The sequence below is a fragment of the Lasiodiplodia theobromae genome, assembly GCF_012971845.1.
Source record: "Lasiodiplodia theobromae strain AM2As chromosome Unknown scaffold_15, whole genome shotgun sequence".
Lineage (NCBI taxonomy): Eukaryota > Fungi > Ascomycota > Dothideomycetes > Botryosphaeriales > Botryosphaeriaceae > Lasiodiplodia > Lasiodiplodia theobromae.
The window spans coordinates 699,376-717,651 of NW_023336355.1; the positions used below are offsets into that span (position 1 = coordinate 699,376).

An 18,276-nucleotide genomic window follows, 5' to 3' on the forward strand; every position below is an offset into this window, starting at 1 on the left:
TGCACTCCTGAAATTGGGGGAGCGTACAACCCAGCTCATTCAAGATGCAAAATCTTTCAACGATGTCAGTATCCTTTCCTTACTCAATTGTCTTCGCAGGGATGATCGAGTGAGTCGCGACGCTCATGCCATGTTCAGGATGTTGGCCGGCTTTCAAACAAAGTGCGCAGCGAGAACACGCGCACGCTCATGCTGAAACAACTTCTTTTCGCCCCTACACCAATATATGGAGGGCTTTCACTCTTTCAGAGCTTCAGCGAGGATGAGCAGGATGAAATCAGAGTGTCTCTTGGTCATGCCGCACACATGCTAAAGGAAACATGTGAACTCCTGGAGAAGCATAACAGCGCACGAGAACAAGGTCTCCCTCCGACACGCCCCTCTCGCTCGCTCTCCATCAGATCTTCCCAGGATTCCTCTCGAACTCCATCCCCAAGCTGGCTTTCCCTCCCCAAAACTTCCTTTATGATACTACGCTGGTCGTTGTCAGACAAGAAACGTCTTGAAAAGAGTTTGAATGAGTTCTCGGCACTCAAAAATGACATACACGAATATATCAAGTTTCTATGCCTCGGATCCGACCTCGGCATTAATACCGCGCAGCATTTAAAACGTCTACAGGAAGATCAGAGCTCTATTGAACTGGGCATCAACAACGCTGCAAGACTCCAAAGCCTGCAGCTAACAAAGATTGCCACGCAACCGGAACAAACCTCATTCGAGCTTCCGGACTCATGGAATCAATCTCTGCGCGCAGCCATCCCGATAGAAGACCGGTTGTCCTTCATCGAGCACTCCGGACGTAAATACCTCCAGGAGCGACGTCAGTGCAATTTCGACAGCGAAGGCAGAGTAGAACGAAGAACCAAATCTCGGGTCGACGGTCTCGCGCAGCTGCTTAATCAACCCAAGGATATTGGCTTCTGCATTCCCCGCTGCATCGGCTGGAGCCAATTCCCCGCGCGGCAGAGCGTCGCCTTCGTCTTTGAAATTCCCAACCGGGCCATCATCGAGCCAATCAGCCTGTTCAAGCTCATGGACGCCAAGGATGTCCAGCCGGGCCTCGAGGAGCGGTTCAAGTTGGCACACGCTCTGGCGAACTGCATCTCTCAGCTGCAGCTGGTTAAATGGGTTCACGAAAGCTTCAGGAGCGACAACATCCTCTTCTTCCCACGAAACCTGGAGAGGGAAGCCGAAGAGTATGAGAGCGCCTCGGGGATCAATTTTGGCCAGCCCTTCGTGCTGGGATTTGAGTTCAGCCGGCCAGAATTCGGTCTCAATTGGTCGGAAAGTCCTGGCGATGATTGCGTTGAAACTAACGTCTACCGGCACCCGGAACGGCAAGGAACGCCTGTGGTGAGCTTTTCAAAGATCCACGATATATACGCTCTCGGTATGACTATGAACTCTGCAACAGCTCTGGTTGAAGGATGGCTGCTGACTTTGGAGCTAGGTGTTGTTCTCCTGGAAATTGGGTTGTGGAAGCAGGCGATTACCTTGCAAAAAGATCGCTTCCAATATTGTCGAAATCCGGAAGTCATCCGCGAGCAGCTCATCAAGCATGCAACGAGGAAACTCGCAGGAAAGATGGGATCCAAGTATCAACAGGTAGTCCTAAAGTGTCTCACAGCCGATTTTAGCGTTCGAAACGACACGAAGGAGGATCTCAAGCTACAGCAGGCTTTCCGATTACAAGTTGTTGATGTATTGGAAAGGACGGCGAATAGTGTGTAGACAAATAGAGGAAGAGAGAACAATCGGGGCGTTAATTCAGCTCACCGCTCCCCATCACTGACGCTTAACTAAGAGTCCAAGACACGAATGTCTTGGTCAACGGAATTTAGCAGCAATCATACCTTTTCAGGAAAAGTGGGGTTACCAGCCAATGACGCAAGCTGATGCACGCCTCTACAGAGGGGGTATCGCAGCCGAATATTAGCGTGAATTTGTTTTTTTACTCATGTCATAGGTAGCTGAAGCTATCGTCCGGACGAGAATGTCGAATTAAAATTTCCACATACACGTCCGGATGAGAGCTTCAACTACACACATGTGTTATTTTTTCTAAGGGGGGAAAGAAAATTAAAGACTGAGACATAGTCACGCCTGGGGCCGTACGCTGGCATGCGGCTGCGATACCCCTCTGTATGTACAACTTGGGGGCCAGAAAATCTTGTTTCATATGCAAGAAAGCGCGACATTTATTCGATTCGAGTCCGCCATTTGACGTCATAGCATGACAAGTCTCAACGGTAGTTAATACAAGGAACGAGGCACCAATTATTGCAACAACCGAAGAGGCATATCAGTTACCCTCCATTTTCGAATGGATCTACAAATTTCAAAGAGGAGGCATGACACACAAAAGCGATATTATGGACTATCCATCCCTCCAAACTTTGTGGTGCGAAGACCGTCCAAACTCTCTACAATGCCTCATTTGTAGAAACCCTTTTACAAAGGACCGCTCGCTCATTCGAACATTCAAAATACAGCCTCATGGCACCGCTCTGGAGAGACACAGCTGTTCAAACATCATTACTTTGCCTGGAGAGCTGATAGCCATCTACGATCGATGTCTCGGGTGCCTGGTCTCCTCCAAGATAGAGTACATCACTATATCCCACGTTTGGGACTCTGAGGTGTCAAAGGCACAGAATGCTGGACGAGATACGGTCCCGTCGACCAATGCGCAAACTTCAGCTTTCACACTTCCCATCAAGGTATACCATGGTATCTTCAAATCTCTCGGAAAAGACCACGAGATCTGGCACGACTACATTAGCGTCCCTCAGTGGACCGAAGATCTGAAAAGACCAATATTGAGGACTATTCCTCAGCTTTACAGCAAAGCTTTCTTCACCCTCGTACATCTGCATGATGTTCCACCAAGAGCAGTTCAATCCCTGCGAGCTGATGCATCCGAGGACAGGATTCGAGGCATGACAGAAATCTGCAACGGCGTTTGGTTCCGCCGGATCTGGACTGCAATGGAGTACGTCCGCAGTGAGCGTGTACGGGTCATGCTCGAAGACTACCGAATCGCCAACGACGTTGAAGATCTTTTCCTGGGCGCGATGGCAGAAGTGTGGACCGAAGAAACGAGGCGTCAAGGGAACGTTCACAACGTCGAAAGGATGGCAACCGATAACAACCTCGTGGCATGGCGGCTCGGGCCTTTGAAGAGCATCGGCGCTCTGCGAGAAACCTCGTTCGGCCACGCATTCAGCCTACTCAGCAGGCGGCTGTGTACGCAAAAGCACGATTTCTTCTACGCACTGCTCGGTATCGTGAAAGCGGAGCTGGATGAGAGTATTGACGAGGACGATCGCCAAGCTTGCAGACAGATCGCCAAACAGTGCCTCGAAGTTGGGGACTACAGCCCTCTTTTGATGCTTCCGCGGTTCGAAGCTAGGCATCGTATGAAACTCCACGGCTACCATGATGTGCGTCCTTGGGGATTGGGCCAGGAGCTATCCTCTTCACCCATTCAAAATGGACTTGTCCTTAGACCGACGAATCTCACCCTGAAGGCCGAAAAGATCGGGATCATCAAATTCGCCCGCAAGTTCCAGTCCTTGGCTTTTGACGAGCCCACGATGCTCGCGCACCTGGCTAGCATCGTCCTTGACTATACAGGGCCTGACCTTGTCAGCTTTGTCTCGACCCTCGGCACCAGAATGTGCGGGCAGAACACGCAGGAGATCCTGGCCCATCTGCAAAGATGTGGAAAAAGACGACAACTGAAGACCGCACTGCTGGAGCGCTACAACTCCCCAAGGAAGACGACATGGCCAATCGAGGGGGAAAGCGGCATCAAATGGATCGCCGAGGCCATAGGGCTCTCAGACATGAGCTTGACAGATAAGGCGGAACGGATGGGGGGCGATACGCCCCTGGGTTTCATTAGGGCACGAGGCGGCACCATTCACGGAGGTGACACTGGGGCAATCATTGGCGTGGCTTGCCAGCGCTGCCGTGAAACTTTTCTTTTTCGCGCTGCGCTATCGAAGCGCCCCTCCGGAGTTCTCAGCGCCTTGGCGTATCGCATTCCTGGCCTGGATTACGGCTACTCATTGAAGGACGGGGTCGGTGTCATCGTACAGGATGAAGTGATAATTGGTCGTATGGTCTGGGCACGCCCAGCCTGTGAGTGCCGCGAGATCGAGGATGTGGAGCTGGAGTATCCTGATTGGGAAATGCCAGACCCGAACAAGTTTTCGTACGGTGGGAGATAGGTCCGGATTTCGTTCTTCTAGTATTTCTGGAGATTCTATTGTAACTGTGCACATGGATCTTTCTCGGTGGAGCCACAAGTAGCGGGAAATGGGTATCGTTTGAGGACAAGATACTTGATACTTGTGTTGATAGAGAAATGGCAGATTTTGGCGTAAATTTATTTCTCTGTCCTGGTTTTTGAATTTAGCGCTAGATGAATCTGATACTATCCGACTTGGTTAGTATTTTTTCGGCAGCTACCGTTAGGTATCATCAGCGTTTGCAACTGATGCTTATCATTCTGGCTTGCGCCATAGGGTGGGCTCAAAGAGCCTGGATAGCAGTTGCCATGATCGGAGACGACAGGTTTGCTGTTAGATCTCAGGTGAACGTATTGCGATTGAGGCTGTGCTTGAACCGCTATGAGTGAAAATCGAGGTTAAGAACGGAACGGAAGAAGGGAGGACCAGATTTTCAACACCACGCGCACGGACCCAACCCAACCACTTTCTTGCCTATCGATAACGCGATCGCGCACCAACAACACCTGCTCAACAAACGAAAGCACAAGCTAAGCAGTCCAACCAAGCGAGAGGCCATCAGAGAGCGGCGAGCGGGATGTCGCGGCCGATCCAGACGTCGGATATCATCTTCCCGGAGCTGTCGACGGATTTCTCGACGACGCTCTCTTCGCTCAAGCGGGCGACGCTGTCCATCTCCAACCGGCTGCGGTCCATCTCCGAGGATGCCGAGTTCGTGTGCGCCGTGGCCGACGCGTACCGGCGGCCGCTGGTGGCCAACGAGCGGTGCGGCAGCTGGTACATCCCGCTGGAGCGCAAGGCCGCGAGCGCCTATTTCAAGAGCACCGACGGCCACACCGGCGAGTGGTCCTTCAGCCTGAGGCGACTGAACATCCAGGTGCTGGAAGTTGTGGGCGCGAATGACGGGTAGGTGAGCGGAGTGGGAATTATCGTATCCCTGGAGATCAAGAGCTGATGGCGCGGTAGATGCATAATTGTCGACTCTACAAGACGAGGTAAAAGTATGTATATTCATCCAAAGTGTTTCTCTCGTTTTTCTTCTCTTTCCTCTCATACCACTCTACCATTCTTCTCGTCTCGTTTCTAACCCGGATCTAAAAGGAATGCCCGACGCCCTCTCCAAAACCGTCCCCATCTGGTGCGCCATCTGGAACGCCCTCCTCTTCCCCTCCACCTCAACCCCCTCAGACCCCATCCCCATCCACCTCCCCCCAACCACCGTCTCCGCCTCCGAACGCGCTCAAATCACCTCCCGCCTCCCCACCTTCCTCGCCGCCGCCCGCGCCCTCAACCTCCCCCTCGACCGGCTGCGCGCGCAGCTCAAGAAGCCGCTGCGGCCGCTGTGGGTGACGCGGGACTCGCCGTTGCCCGGCGACGACGAAGGAGCCGCCGAGGGAACCGAGGGGACCGAGGGGACTGAGGGAGGAGCCGGGGGTGAGGGAGCAGGAGTGATACCGTCCTTCCCGGACTTCCACCCCGTCATCCTCTGCACGGCCAGCCGGCGCGTGCCGGGCGGCGAAGTGAGCGAGGGTGGCTACGTGCAGGGCGCGGGCGACGACAGCGAGGGCTGGGCGCGCGGGCTGACGGCGCCGCTGTTTTGGGGGGAGCGCCGCGACGAGCTGTTGCGGGCGTCGGAGGCGGAACTACCGGAGTTGATTGCGGAGTTGGTGAAGGAAGCTTCCTTTTCTTTTGCTGGGGCTAGCGCCGGTGGTAGTGTTGATGCGGTGCAGCTGGCGCCGGCGGGGTGGGTGTGGGTTTGCGCGGCGGGTGCGTTGAAGGGGAGGGCGGACGCGGGGCAGCAGTTCGATGCTGTGGTGGAGTGCGGCGATGCGCCGCCGGACGAGGCGCTGGTGAAGGGGTTGAAGGGCAGGTACCTCCACCTCAAGTGCGGGACGGGTAAGCTGGGGAGTCGGGACCTGCGGAACGAGATCGCGAAGATTGAGGAGTTCGTGCTAAGGCGCGTGCCGGAAGGCGGCGCGCGGAAACTGGCTGTCTGCTGTCAAACTGGGAAGGACCTGTCTGTCGGCGTGGCGCTAGCCGTGCTGTGCTTGTACGCGGACGAAGAAGGTGAGTAGTAGTACACCAGACCTGCTGCTGCTGTGCCCTGCAGCCATGATTGGATATCACAGCTGGCTGACGTCGATCCCACCACAGGTCAACGCCTCGCCAACCCCAACGACGCCATCACAAAAGACTTCATCCGCCAGCGCCTCAGCTGGATCATGACCGCCTACCCGGCCGCCAGCCCCTCGCGCGCGACCCTGCAATCCGTCAACGCCTTCCTCTTCTCCCCGCGCGAAAAGTTTCCTGCTCCTCATCCTCCTCCTGTTCCTCCTGCTCCCCCCTCCTCAGCCACTCCCTCCTCAACCACCCCAATGACCACCCCCCTCTCCAAAACCTTCGCCTCCCTCACCACCACCACCGCGAATCCCTGGACCCTCGCCCGCACCCTGACCTCGCACCTACCCCCCAGTAGCGGCGGCACGCCGTCAGGCAGCTTCGCCGGCACGGCGACCTTCGCGCCGCGCGCGCCGACGGCCGCCGGCTACGCGGCCGAGTGCCTGTACGCGGAAGAAGGCGTGCTGCGGACCGAGACGGGGCTGGAGGTGGCCGCGCGGCGGCGGTACGTGTGGAGGTATCGAGAAGGACGAAGGGAGAAGAAAGAGGCGGGGAAGGAAGAAGAGGGGGAGCAAGAGGAGGGGATCTCGATCTGGTTCGTCAAGGAGGATGGGGAGAGCGTGGATTACTTGTTCTTGGATATGGAGTTCCAAGGTGGCGAAGGAGGCGGCAAGAAGCTCAGGGCGAAGGGGAGGCATCCGTGTGGGCGGGATATGTATGATGCAGAGTTTGTGTTTGGGGGTGGTGGTGAGCAGGGGATGGTCGTGACGTACGTTGTCAAGGGCCCGAAGAAGGATTATATCAGTGAGACGAGGTACACGCGCTGAACCAAAGGTGAGAACATGGAGAATGTTCGATTTGTATACGTATACTGCCTAGGTTGCAGGCGATTATCAAAAGAGCGTGCTATGTAGATGTTGGTCATAAATCATGAGGGTAATGAGCGGACGGGTGCTGAAGACGCCTGAAACCACAACTCCCACGACCACCAGGAGAAAGAGTGTCTCGTTCCATCATCAGGACTTGTACCATGCCTATCACATCAATTTAGCTCCAACTTCCCACCGTCACATCAGCCATTCTTCCCTGCGCAATACAGGCGTGTGCCTCACCCGCAGAGAAGTGGCGACAATCAAACTTTCTCCACCACGGGCGCCAACCCAGCCCTCATCTCCGCATCTTCGACCGTCAGCAAGCGATACTTGCCGCTGCCCAAGCCGAACCTCCGCTTAATCGCCTTCCAGCTCTCCACAGCAGCCAGGTACACGACGACGCAAGCGACGACGATGCCCCACTCCCAAGTGATGGCCTCGTGCTTGAAGACGATGCGGTTGATGACAGGGATATAAACGACAGGGAAAGTGATGACGAAGCCGGCGACGACGGCCCAGAAGAGGAAGCGGTTGCGCCAGACAGCCCCAAAAACGGACAGCGCCTTTGGCGGGCCACCCTGGACGTGGGGGTAGAGGTTGAACAGGCTGCGGCTGAAGTGCTTGACCTCCCACGCCGTGACGAGCAGCAGGAACGACAGCGTGGCGTAGGTGGTGGCGCGCGCGCGGAAGACGGTGTCGCACGAGCCGTTCCAGCCTTCGTTGCAGTCGGTGCCCAGCGCGCCGGCGCCCTCGCCGAAGGCCACGGACGTGAAGGCGGCGATGCACAGCGAGCCCATGAAGGTGCCGTAGATGAACTTGTCGATGATGAGCTCGGGCGTGAAGACGCCGACGCGCAGGTCGTGCGGCGGGCGCAGCATGATGTCGGGCTGCGCCTCCTCGACGCCCAGCCCCAGCGCGAGGAACGACGACGTGATGAGGTTGACCCACAGGATCTCGAGCGGCGACAGCGGGAAGACCGAGTTGCCGTCGTGGTCCTTGAAGGCGAGGCCGATGAGCAGCAGGATGACCTGCGAGATGTTGGAGATGAGGAGGTGCAGGAGGAATTTCTGGATGTTGTCGAACAGCCGCCGCCCCTCTTCGACGGCCTTGACGATGGACGCGAAATTGTCGTCCGTCAGTACCATATCCGCCGCCTCCTTTGCGACATCGCTACCGTTCAATCCCATGGCGACGCCGACGGAGGAGATGCGCAGGGCGGGTGCGTCGTTGACACCATCGCCCGTCATGACGCAGAACGCTTTCCGGCGGTGCATGGCTTGCACCATGCGGACTTTCGTCTTGGGACTGCACCGGGCCAGCACCAGGGGCAGCGTCTCGATGGCATCGATTTCGTCGTCTGAGAGTTTGTCGAACTCGGAAGCGGGCATGATGGCAGACCCCGAGTTTGCGTTCGGCGCGGCACCACTCAAGATGCCTACCTCGTGCGCAATAGCCGTAGCCGTCTTGATGTGATCACCCGTAAGCATATGCACCGTGATGCCGGCCATCTGGCACCGACGTACCGCCCCGGCTGTTTCCAGACGCGGCGGATCGTACAGGCCGACCAGACCGACGAACTCGATGTTCGATTCGGCCGCAGCGCGATCGGTGAGTTGCTGCGAGTCGTCATTCGGCACCAGCTTGTGACCGACGCAGAGGACGCGAAGACCATTGCCGGCCATTTCCTCAGCCATGGAAATGATCTGCTGCTTTTCCGAATCGGAGCTCAGGAGGACCGGGAGCATGACCTCGACCGCACCTTTCATGTAGGCGTGGGCAGAGGCTGCAGTCTTGTCCTTGTAGATGATGGCCATGCGCTTGAAGTTCGAGTCGAAGGGGAATTCGGCCAGTAGTTCCAAGTTCCCGTCTTCCATCAGAGTGGGCTTGCCCGAATTGAAGCGCATTGCGAGAACCTGGAGGGCAATCTCGGTAGGTTCGCCGACGCTGATCCATCCAGCCTCCGAAGCAGTGCTGACAGACGCGTCGTCCGCAGTAGACTTGTAAACGGAGGAGAGGTTGCACAGGGCGATGGCCTTCAGGAAAGTCTCCAGGTGGGGGGATTCGGTGTATTCTTCAAGATCGATGTCACAGTCATTCATCTTGATAAACCCACTTGAGGGGTCGAATGGATTGGTAGTATCGTGGATCGTCATTGTTCCCAGGGCCGGGATCCATGCCTTGCGGGCAATCATCTTGCCCTGGGTCAGGGTTCCCGTCTTGTCGGAGCAGATGTTGGTCACTCCTCCGACGGCCTCGAGAGCGGAGAGTTTCCTGACAATGACATGGCCCTTGGCCATGGCTTTGGTGCCGACCGCGATCGTGATGGTGAGCACCGCGATGAGAGATTCCGGAATGACCGCAACTCCCACGCAGATGCCGTAGATGAGAACTTCGCCTTGGACATCCCATTTGGCCGCGGAAAAGACAATGACCGCGAGGAGGATGGCCAGAGCGAAGAGGAGCAGGGCGAATTTACTCAGCTTAATCTGCAGCGGGGTTCCTTCCAGACCCAACACGACCTTGAAGCCGTTTTTGAAGCGGTTCCAAGAGCGAATGATGATGTTGGATCCTTCCGTCACTTGGCCACGGCTGCGCAGCATCTCGGCAATTTGTCCCACTTCAGTGTTGACGCCGGTTGCCACGACAATGCCAGTGGCTCTTCCCTGAGACATTGTGGTCGCCGAGTACGCCATGTTGGTACGATCTCCGACGGGGATGTCGGAGTTCTCGAAAATCTTATGGGGGGTCTTGTTCACGGGGAGTGACTCTCCAGTTAAGAGAGCCTCATCGGTGGATACGTTGATACCGTCAATCAGCCTCAAGTCCGCGGGAACGATGTCTCCGACGTTGAGGTGGACAATGTCACCAACGACTACAGTTTCGGCCTTGACATGCTCGATTGCACCGCCTCGCATTACCTTGGATACGGGCGCGGATAGCGCGTACAACGACATGATAGCCTTCTCTGCGTGGTAGTCTTGTACGAATCTGTCCCAGCACGTCAGCAAATCCCCTACACGAGAAAAGCCGGCGAGTCTCACCCGACGACGATGTTGAGCAGAATGACGGCCGTTATGACTCCGCCTTCGATGTAGTCATCGATTCCGAAGCTAAGAGCCATGACAATCACAAGAACCTAGTTGGGTCAGTGACGCAGGAACGAGGCACAAGCATCTGAGTGTCGTCTTTCGACGAAGTCATCAATGCGTGACATTCGCCACCCGTTGTTGATGGCGAACGTCACTGGTCTACATACTAGGGTCAGACTGTTCGACACCTGTCTCAGCAGGATTTTCCACAAGGAAAGCCCTTTAGCTCCCTCAACCTTGTTAAGCCCATCTCGCTCGAGGCGAGACGCGGCTTCGGCACGAGAGAGTCCATTTCTGAGAGCTGTTAGCCACCGGTACGACGGGCATGCGAAGGAGGTGGGCTTACTGGGGATCAACGCCTAGTACCCGGGCAACAGTGGCCGCGGGTACGGTATGAGCGTCCTTGAAGCCGCAGCCTTCTTTGCCGTCGTCTGTGGAGAGGTCGGTCGAGGGCGCAGAGGTCAGGGTGGTGCCGGCTGAGCCGCCGTCCTTCTCGGCAGGGAATGCAGTGCCTTTGCTTATACGTTCCTCTACGGGGCCACGTATAGGAGGTTCAGTCGTCTCCTCGACATCAAGGGTGGTGTCTTCTATCCCCATTCACTAGGCTGAGGTGCGGTCTGAGGGGTCCCGGGGAAGCGTGTGAATGAACAGTGGCGAACAAAGAAGGTTGTCACAAAGGACGGTATCCAAAAAGGACGTAGACCCAGGCTGCGGGGTTGCGGGTGGACGTTAAATAGCCCAGACCTGCCGTGGCAGGCCCAGTGATGCATCCTTGGCTTGTGGCTCGGCTTAGTCGCCTCATCATGGCGAGCTGCCGGCGTCAGCAGAACTCCCGCCGCACAGCGCTCCACCAAAGGGGCAGCCGGAAACGCTTTAGTTCTAACTCGACCGCGGGACTACTGTGGCTGGGCATGTTCCGCTGCGCTTGGACTCTTGGCTGAGCGCGGAGCCTGCAGGCGACAGAGGTACAGGTACTTGCGTGCGTTCATGAGGACGAGGAAGCGGCCAATGGGAGCGCGGCATGCGAGATACATCGTGAGGCTGCCATGGGCCCCCAGGACGCCTGATTGGAGGCGGCCTGGGCGAGCGCCATTGTTGAGAGGCGAGGAACATGTACAATTGGTTCTTGGAGATGACGAGTCTCGTGATCAAATGCGTAATGTGGAAAGCCAAGGATGCGCAGCGCTCTTGGCTTAGTCGATAACAAGGAACAGGTCTCCACCTGCTCGCTGCGCCCTGCTGTGATTTCGGGGAATGCTGAGCATGCTGCCGGTATCAGTGCGCGTGTGCGTTGTGTTCAGGAGCTGCTGGTTGCAGTGGACGAGTGACGGAGCTGCAGCTGCTCTGGACCGCGGATGCACCATCCTCCCGCCCCGCGTTTTCGGCCGCTTTTTCCGAGGCCCCTGGCGCCTTCCCCCACCATGGCCAGCAATCAGCATGCCGTATCTGTATCACGCGGATGCCCCAAAGCAGCCGCATGAAGGAGCGTCGTCAGCTAGAACCCCATTCTCGTAATGTCTGCCTCTTCGTCTGGAGAATGCGTTCAACATGGCTCTCATCAGTGATCTCGTCCTCGACGACGCCAAGTTCGACGAGTCCAGAATCAGCGAAGCAACCGCTGCACTGAACGATAGGCTCATCGAAACGCAGCTAAGCATTCCGAAGTGGCACGAGGTAAGGCTGTCGTGTCTCACAGGTAGCACGGCGCTACAGAACCGCAGGCTGAGTTCTGCGTGCAGGTTGGGGCAGAGAAGTTCCGTCAGATGCGCTGGAATGGGGAGACCACTTTGCCCAGACCTATCGTCATCGATTCCGGCGTCGACTTCACGATCCCCTCCCGCGATGCCGGCCGCAACATTCCGTGCCGCATGTTCAAGCCCGCAAGCGGCAGCGTGAGAGGCGTTCTCATGCACATCCACGGTGGTGGTTTTGTGCTGTGCTCCGAGAAATAGTACGCTTCCGCCGTGTGCCGATTGAGCTCCTCTCGCTGAACAAGTCCAGTGCAGACACGTATATCAAGTCGCTTGCCGACGGTTGCCAGCTTGCTGTCGTTAGCATCGGTTACCGGCTGGCGCCTGAACATCCCCACCCTGCCGGGCCCAATGATTGTATTGATGCTGCCGAATGGCTTATCAAAAAGGCGAGGCCCAACTACGGTGCTCCGTTGATGTTTATCAGTGGAGACGTAAGCCACGACCTTCGACCTGACGCGCTTTAGCTGACATTTTACGACAGTCGGCTGGTGCCAACCTTAGCGTCGTGACAGCACTTCATCTTCTCAAGATGCAAGCTAATTTCTCTCTGCGTGGTCTAATTCTGCATTATGGCGTCTATGACCTGTCCCATAATCTGCCGCAAGCAAAGAACTTCAAGACACACGGCACATTGGTCCTGGATCAGAGCGACATGGCGCACTTTGCGGATGCATACTTGCCCGACAAAACGCAGGAGCAGCGTCGTGACCCTGCCGTTTCGCCATTCTACGAGGATCTGTATCAGTTCGGAAGGGCTGCACTACCGCCCGCGCTGTTCACGTGCGGGACCCAAGACCCTCTTCTGGACGACACCCTGATGATGGCCATCAAGTGGAGATGCACCGGGAGCGAGGGAATCACCAAGATCTTCACCGGGGCGCCCCACGCCTTTGCCTTATTCCCGCCGTCCGTGTGCGAGCACGCTGGTCCAGCGATGGAAATGACGCAACAGTTCATTTTGGAGAAAATGGCCTAAGCGATTGTGCGTTGATACCCATTCACGGCGTAAAAATTTTGAACATGGACCTGGGTGACTGCATGTCAGAGCGGAATGAGACCTGGCGAGCCGTGGGATGAAGGCCGTCAAGTCAATTTTGCGCACTGGATCACTCTTGGAACTGAAAGAGGGCCAATTATGGAGTAGGATGATCTCCATGTTGGCGTGACAAATAAGGTTCCGTTTTCACATGCAGCATGTATAATCTCATCGTTGACCAGGACTTGCATTGTGCCTAATCGACTAAGGCTAGACGGTTTCAAAGGCCCCAGAGGGTGCCGGTGTTAGAAAATGCCTGCCTGAATGTGGTAATGCAAACGCTCGGTATCCTCGAAGGAATTTCGACCAGTTGCCCCATCTTCCCACAATGCGACAATTCGAGATTGAAATTCGCGATCGGCCCACGCTCCGCACCCGATGCTGCCGTGCCTTCGTTGCCGACGGAATGACGTAATGCTCCGAGAGCTGAGTTGGTAAAGTCGATTGCGAGCCGTGTCAGGAGTTGCCGTTGATTCGTAAGGTTGTTGTCATGGTAGGTTGCGGGGTGACAGTGTTCGAGAAGGCGAGTCGTTTATTTGCTGAGAAATTGTAAGCGATCGGAAGTCGAGGCGGGGTTGCGCTTGCGCTCTGGGCGACAACATACCTTCTGGCCCTAACCTTTCTCCTCTTGCGCTTGAGGCGGCGAACACGCTTCTTCCTCCACTTCGCTCTCATCTTGATAACTAGATGAACTGAGAAAAGTCAGCCGCGTGATCCTCGTGGCGGTGCGCTCGCTGCAATGAGCTCGTCGAAGGCAGCAGAGAGGTGCTGCCGCCTTCTTGAGGCCATTGAGCGGCACAAACGGGCAAAATTTCACACATACCTGGTTGTCGAGATGAGGTTCGTTGGTGTGGAAAGAAGATGGTCTGAAGCTGCCCGCAGTGTTCTTGTGTGTTGCTTAAGCGAGCCTAGCCCCTGTAGGGTTAGCGCGGATTAGTCAGAGAGCTAGGCCCTCGTCCTCGTGACAGCTGCGGCCAGTGACACACGCCAAGCCGCGTCGACCATTTGCTGCCACTCGCAACGCGTCACCCGTCCGTCTTCGAACCGTTCGCCCAGGCTGAGGCGGGAAATCGCAACCGTCGTGAGGGGCTAACGTGCGGGGAAGATGGTGGAATCCTCCGAACCTCGAACGGGTCATGCTGGCCCCCCGGTCGCTTTCCTCGATCTTCGGCATGCGGCGAACGAGTACGATGGGAGAGACTCAGGTCAGTGCTGCACATGTGCTCCGGAGCTTCCGCCTGACTCGCCATGTAGAGGGTTCGAAGTTGAGGATACCAATCCACTCCAATGAGGAGTTTTATTTTGGAAGAGATTCACTGGAGTCGAAATATGATGCACCCCCAACAATGTCCAAACGTCACCTCAAATTTCACTGCATTCTCTTCGATAATGATGGACAGTGGGGAATTCAACCACTTGTCTACGCCAAGGACATCTCAACGAATGGCACTTACCTCAAGAGAACCCAGACGCTTGATACTGTCATGATGCGCCCTCACGCCCAAACTACTCTTCTCGAAGACGATGACGAATTGTGGGTTGCTCCCATGATGTTCCTTCGTTATCGTGTGGACGGAGAGCACAAGGGCAAAGATCGTGCTTTCCCACCTGAGGTGCAAATGGACATGAAGGCAAGCTGCATGTGAAGTCCTGTGAGCAGACGAATATCTTACTGTTTTAGGTTATTTCCCGTCGATACCAAGTCAAGTCTCGCCTGATTGGAGAAGGCGGCCATGGTGCAGTCCATGTAGCCATTCACCGGAAGACGCAACGCCAGCTTGCTTGTAAACTCATCGACTTGAATTTTCTGCATCAAAGTGGGAGAGACATGGAAAGACTGGCACGCGAGTTTGAGGTTTTAAGAGACCTCGACCACGTAAGTGTACGTGAGTATTCTGCAGTGCACAGTTCCTAACGTATGGTAGCCGAACATCATCAAGCTGGAGAAAGTCTACCATAGCGATGCGGGCCTGTAGGTCGATCCGTTTGCAACCCATCTAAGCTTCACTAAAATTGTTCAGCTACATCTTTCAAGAGCTCATCCCGGGCGGCGATCTATTCTCATTCGTAACAAACAGGTATGATTTCGGCGTGCCAACCATTGAGGCCGCCGTGATAGTATACCAGATCCTCAAAGGCGTCGATTATCTACACGAAAACGGCATCGTTCACAGGGACATTAAGCCAGACAATATCTTGCTGACATCAACAAAGACTGCGTGTCGTGTTGTCATCACCGATTTTGGTCAGTCGCGCTACTTGCCTGAAGATAACGCTGCCCAAAGGATGGTGACTATGGCGGGAACGCTAGGATTCAACGCTCCGTAGGTGCATCGCTGTCATTGGCCACAGCAGGCTCCCTTTTTTTTTTTCCCCCGCAGACCTTCTGTGTTCTGCATTACTGATTGTCTTTAGGGAAATCTTCAGGCGAAATCCGAAAGTTTCCGGCAGTTCGGGGTATTCTAAGGCAGTAGACGTCTGGTCTGTCGGCTGCGTTGCTGGACTACTTTTAAGTGGTAAACCGATCTTCCATGACAACGATGCCGAAGACCAGGGAACTGCTGTCAAGGTGTTGAGCAGCAAATGCAATCTTGACATCCTGGAGAATGATCCTGTCTGGCAAAAAGTCGGCCGCCGAGCGAAAGATTTCATCCGTCGAACAGTTGTGTTGGACGAGAATGACCGGCTCGATGCGAAACAGGCGCTGCAACATGAATGGTTCTCAAGTCAAGCATATGCTGATGAACTTCAAGCGGTGTATCAGCACGTCACCAAAGACTGGGAGCCTCGAAGACAGATTTTCAAGATCATCGAGCACATCCCCACATCTCGTCCAAAGATGGTACTTAACACCTCTCAGTTCTTTCCGCCGCCAACTTTACCTGAACGCCGTCCACTCTCTATGGTGGATCTATTATCAGGCCAATCACCAATGATGCCAATCATAGATGAGGAGGTGATCTGCCCTGGCGCGAGTTCGGCAAAGCCTTCATCAACAGATTTGGGCGAAGAATCAGAAATCCCCAGACCGCCAGAGTCTTGGGGAGATACCCCAACTGAAGAAGAGTCACACACGGTGCAAAATGAAGCTACTCATGCGACTCAACAGTTTTTAGCGGAGAACAAGCCTGCTGCAGACGTTCTCGTTCAGCAAGATTCAAATAGCGCAAAACACCTTGACCAAGAAAACCATGGCCAGCAGCAATTGATTCCCACCCAGCTCATGACCCAGAACCACCAGAAAGAAAAACAGAATATCCTCTACGACGCTAACAGCCCCCAGCAAAGGGATTCACTCAACTCTGCAATGCCAGGTGCTTCTGACGAAGAGAATATGCAACGCAGACTAACACACCTCTCGCTATCTGACCAGCAAGACGAGGTGGATACCGATTGGCATGGGACAAGGCAGCCATCCTTTGACTTTGATCGGGACATGGGTGAAGATTCACACTCACACCAGCAATATGCCATGCCGTCATCAGGCAAAAGGCAGCCTTCATTTGATTTCGACCAAGACGTGGATGACGCTAACTTCTGGGAGGCCGCCGTAACAGCGGAGTTCAAGCAGCCGATAGCGAAGAGGCTGCGTACTGGCTGACTGGTTCAGAATTGCGACATCTGATTCAAATCAGTGCTGAATCAGAATATGAAGGTCATTAGCCAGCACTGAAAGTCAGTGCAACGTCATACTTGTTTCATTTCGACATTATGATACTCTACGAGTAGCTATACTTGCTGTAAGTAATGGGTTCACGGGAAATGTTTGCATGGAAATGGGCATATCTGATTGCTAGGAGCTGTTAAGGTCACGGATAATGTTTTGCTTAGACATCTAAATCAGACGCTCATTTGATTATGCTCTCGTTGTGCATGCAGCACAAGATATTGGACGTGACACCAGCGCTATTTTCTATCACCACATCTTCTGCAGTCCTACGCTTGCCTCAGCGAATCCCCCCAACATTCATCGCTCCACGATCACTCATACGCCATTTACAACGACTTGTTCATGAACTTCCTCTTGATGAAGCTGAGCCAGTACTTGCTCGGCGCCGCCTGGTCCTCGGCATACACACGGTTCAGCAACCTCACGGCAAGCTCCTGACGCATCTGTGCGAGGTACTGGCGAAGGGTCTCGGCGTCATTGCGGTTGGCGGGGGCCTCGAAGGCCTGGTTGAGCGGGAAGCTGGCATCGCCGGGGATGGCGAAGTTGGTGTCAAGAGCGAGGTTCATCAGGGCCTGCAAGTATCACGCCGAAGCAGCGTTAGCATCCGTCCCATCACGACCAACCTCCACACCGCAATCATTCTCTGCCCCGTTTCACCTGCCCATTCCGCCAATGATATTCCTTGTTTCATCCCTCCGGGGTTGTGCAGATGTGTGTATATTGGGTCAACGCACCTTCTCGGCGTCCCTTTTGCTCATGCTCGGCTTGATGACGCTCAGGGCCTGGCTGACGAAGAGGATGCCATAGATGAGGACGCGGTCGGCGGGGCCCTTGATCTCAAAGTTGCGGAAGAAGGTGTTGGCGCGGAAGAGGGCGAGGATCTCGTCGACGGGGTCGTACGACTCGTGCGACGCCTCGACCGTCAGCTCCGTCACGTCGGCGGGCAGAGGGGGCAGCTGCAGCGCCGGGCCGCGCGTGCGGGTGCGCAGCGGCAGCAGCGCGAAGTTGCCTGCAGCGAGAAAGGAAACATTTGTGTAAGCGGACGGTTGGTGCCGGACATGTGTGCTATGGTGGCGTCGGGAGCGGCATTGAGTGGTGTTGGAGGTTGTGCGAGTTGCGGCTCCGTGGTGGTGCCTGCGGGGAGCTGGCGGGGGCTGCGGCGGGAGCGGGTACCTATTATGTGCTGGTTGGGCTCATCGAGGAAGACGGAGTGGTAGGCCTGTCAGGGACATTAGCACAGCGTTCGAACAGCAGGATTGCGTCGACGTACGGGCATTTTGGCGGTGGTGGGATGTTTGGAGCTTGGGTTACGGGGGAATCTCTGGGGGGGCGGGCGCTGTCCTATGATGATGCGGGTCTGCCCTGCTCTGTGCCCGACCGGCCGCAAGGCTGAACGTTTGCCGTGTTTGCATCACTTTACGCGCTCCGCAGGCGCGTCTTCCGCTCCTCACGCGTCTCGTTCTCTCCGCCACATTCTC

General features: G+C 55.5%; 6 protein-coding genes across 6 annotated transcripts; 4 read left to right on the plus strand and 2 right to left on the minus strand.

Moving 5' to 3' along the window:
- Positions 1-465: 465 nt before the first annotated feature.
- LTHEOB_5564 (uncharacterized protein) lies at positions 466-4,238 on the plus strand (the record flags this gene model as incomplete). The annotated part of the gene is made up of 3 exons (XM_035514723.1): positions 466-1,393; positions 1,454-1,608; positions 2,496-4,238. The coding sequence occupies 3 exons, from the start codon at positions 466-468 to the stop codon at positions 4,236-4,238; spliced, it is 2,826 nt and encodes a 941-aa protein (XP_035373854.1).
- A 598-nt stretch (positions 4,239-4,836) lies between these two features.
- LTHEOB_5565 (Initiator tRNA phosphoribosyl transferase) lies at positions 4,837-7,204 on the plus strand (the record flags this gene model as incomplete). Its single annotated transcript, XM_035514724.1, has 4 exons — positions 4,837-5,165; positions 5,226-5,260; positions 5,361-6,326; positions 6,414-7,204. The coding sequence occupies 4 exons, from the start codon at positions 4,837-4,839 to the stop codon at positions 7,202-7,204; spliced, it is 2,121 nt and encodes a 706-aa protein (XP_035373855.1).
- Positions 7,205-7,509: 305 nt separating this feature from the next.
- On the minus strand, positions 7,510-10,935 carry LTHEOB_5566 (ATPAse P-type H+ transporting proton pump; the record flags this gene model as incomplete). The annotated part of the gene is made up of 4 exons (XM_035514725.1): positions 7,510-10,237; positions 10,291-10,385; positions 10,506-10,632; positions 10,685-10,935. The coding sequence occupies 4 exons, from the start codon at positions 10,933-10,935 to the stop codon at positions 7,510-7,512; spliced, it is 3,201 nt and encodes a 1,066-aa protein (XP_035373856.1).
- A 951-nt stretch (positions 10,936-11,886) lies between these two features.
- LTHEOB_5567 (Alpha beta hydrolase fold protein) lies at positions 11,887-13,068 on the plus strand (the record flags this gene model as incomplete). Its single annotated transcript, XM_035514726.1, has 4 exons — positions 11,887-12,012; positions 12,078-12,289; positions 12,340-12,523; positions 12,574-13,068. 4 exons carry the CDS (start codon positions 11,887-11,889, stop codon positions 13,066-13,068), a joined length of 1,017 nt encoding a protein of 338 aa, XP_035373857.1.
- A 1,165-nt stretch (positions 13,069-14,233) lies between these two features.
- On the plus strand, positions 14,234-16,729 carry LTHEOB_5568 (Meiosis-specific serine threonine-protein kinase Mek1; the record flags this gene model as incomplete). Its single annotated transcript, XM_035514727.1, has 7 exons — positions 14,234-14,333; positions 14,383-14,662; positions 14,947-15,004; positions 15,054-15,100; positions 15,150-15,452; positions 15,544-15,970; positions 16,238-16,729. The coding sequence occupies 7 exons, from the start codon at positions 14,234-14,236 to the stop codon at positions 16,727-16,729; spliced, it is 1,707 nt and encodes a 568-aa protein (XP_035373858.1).
- Positions 16,730-17,124: 395 nt separating this feature from the next.
- LTHEOB_5569 (Arp2 3 complex subunit protein) lies at positions 17,125-18,074 on the minus strand (the record flags this gene model as incomplete). Its single annotated transcript, XM_035514728.1, has 4 exons — positions 17,125-17,370; positions 17,533-17,807; positions 17,972-18,017; positions 18,069-18,074. 4 exons carry the CDS (start codon positions 18,072-18,074, stop codon positions 17,125-17,127), a joined length of 573 nt encoding a protein of 190 aa, XP_035373859.1.
- Between the last annotated feature and the right edge of the window lie 202 nt (positions 18,075-18,276).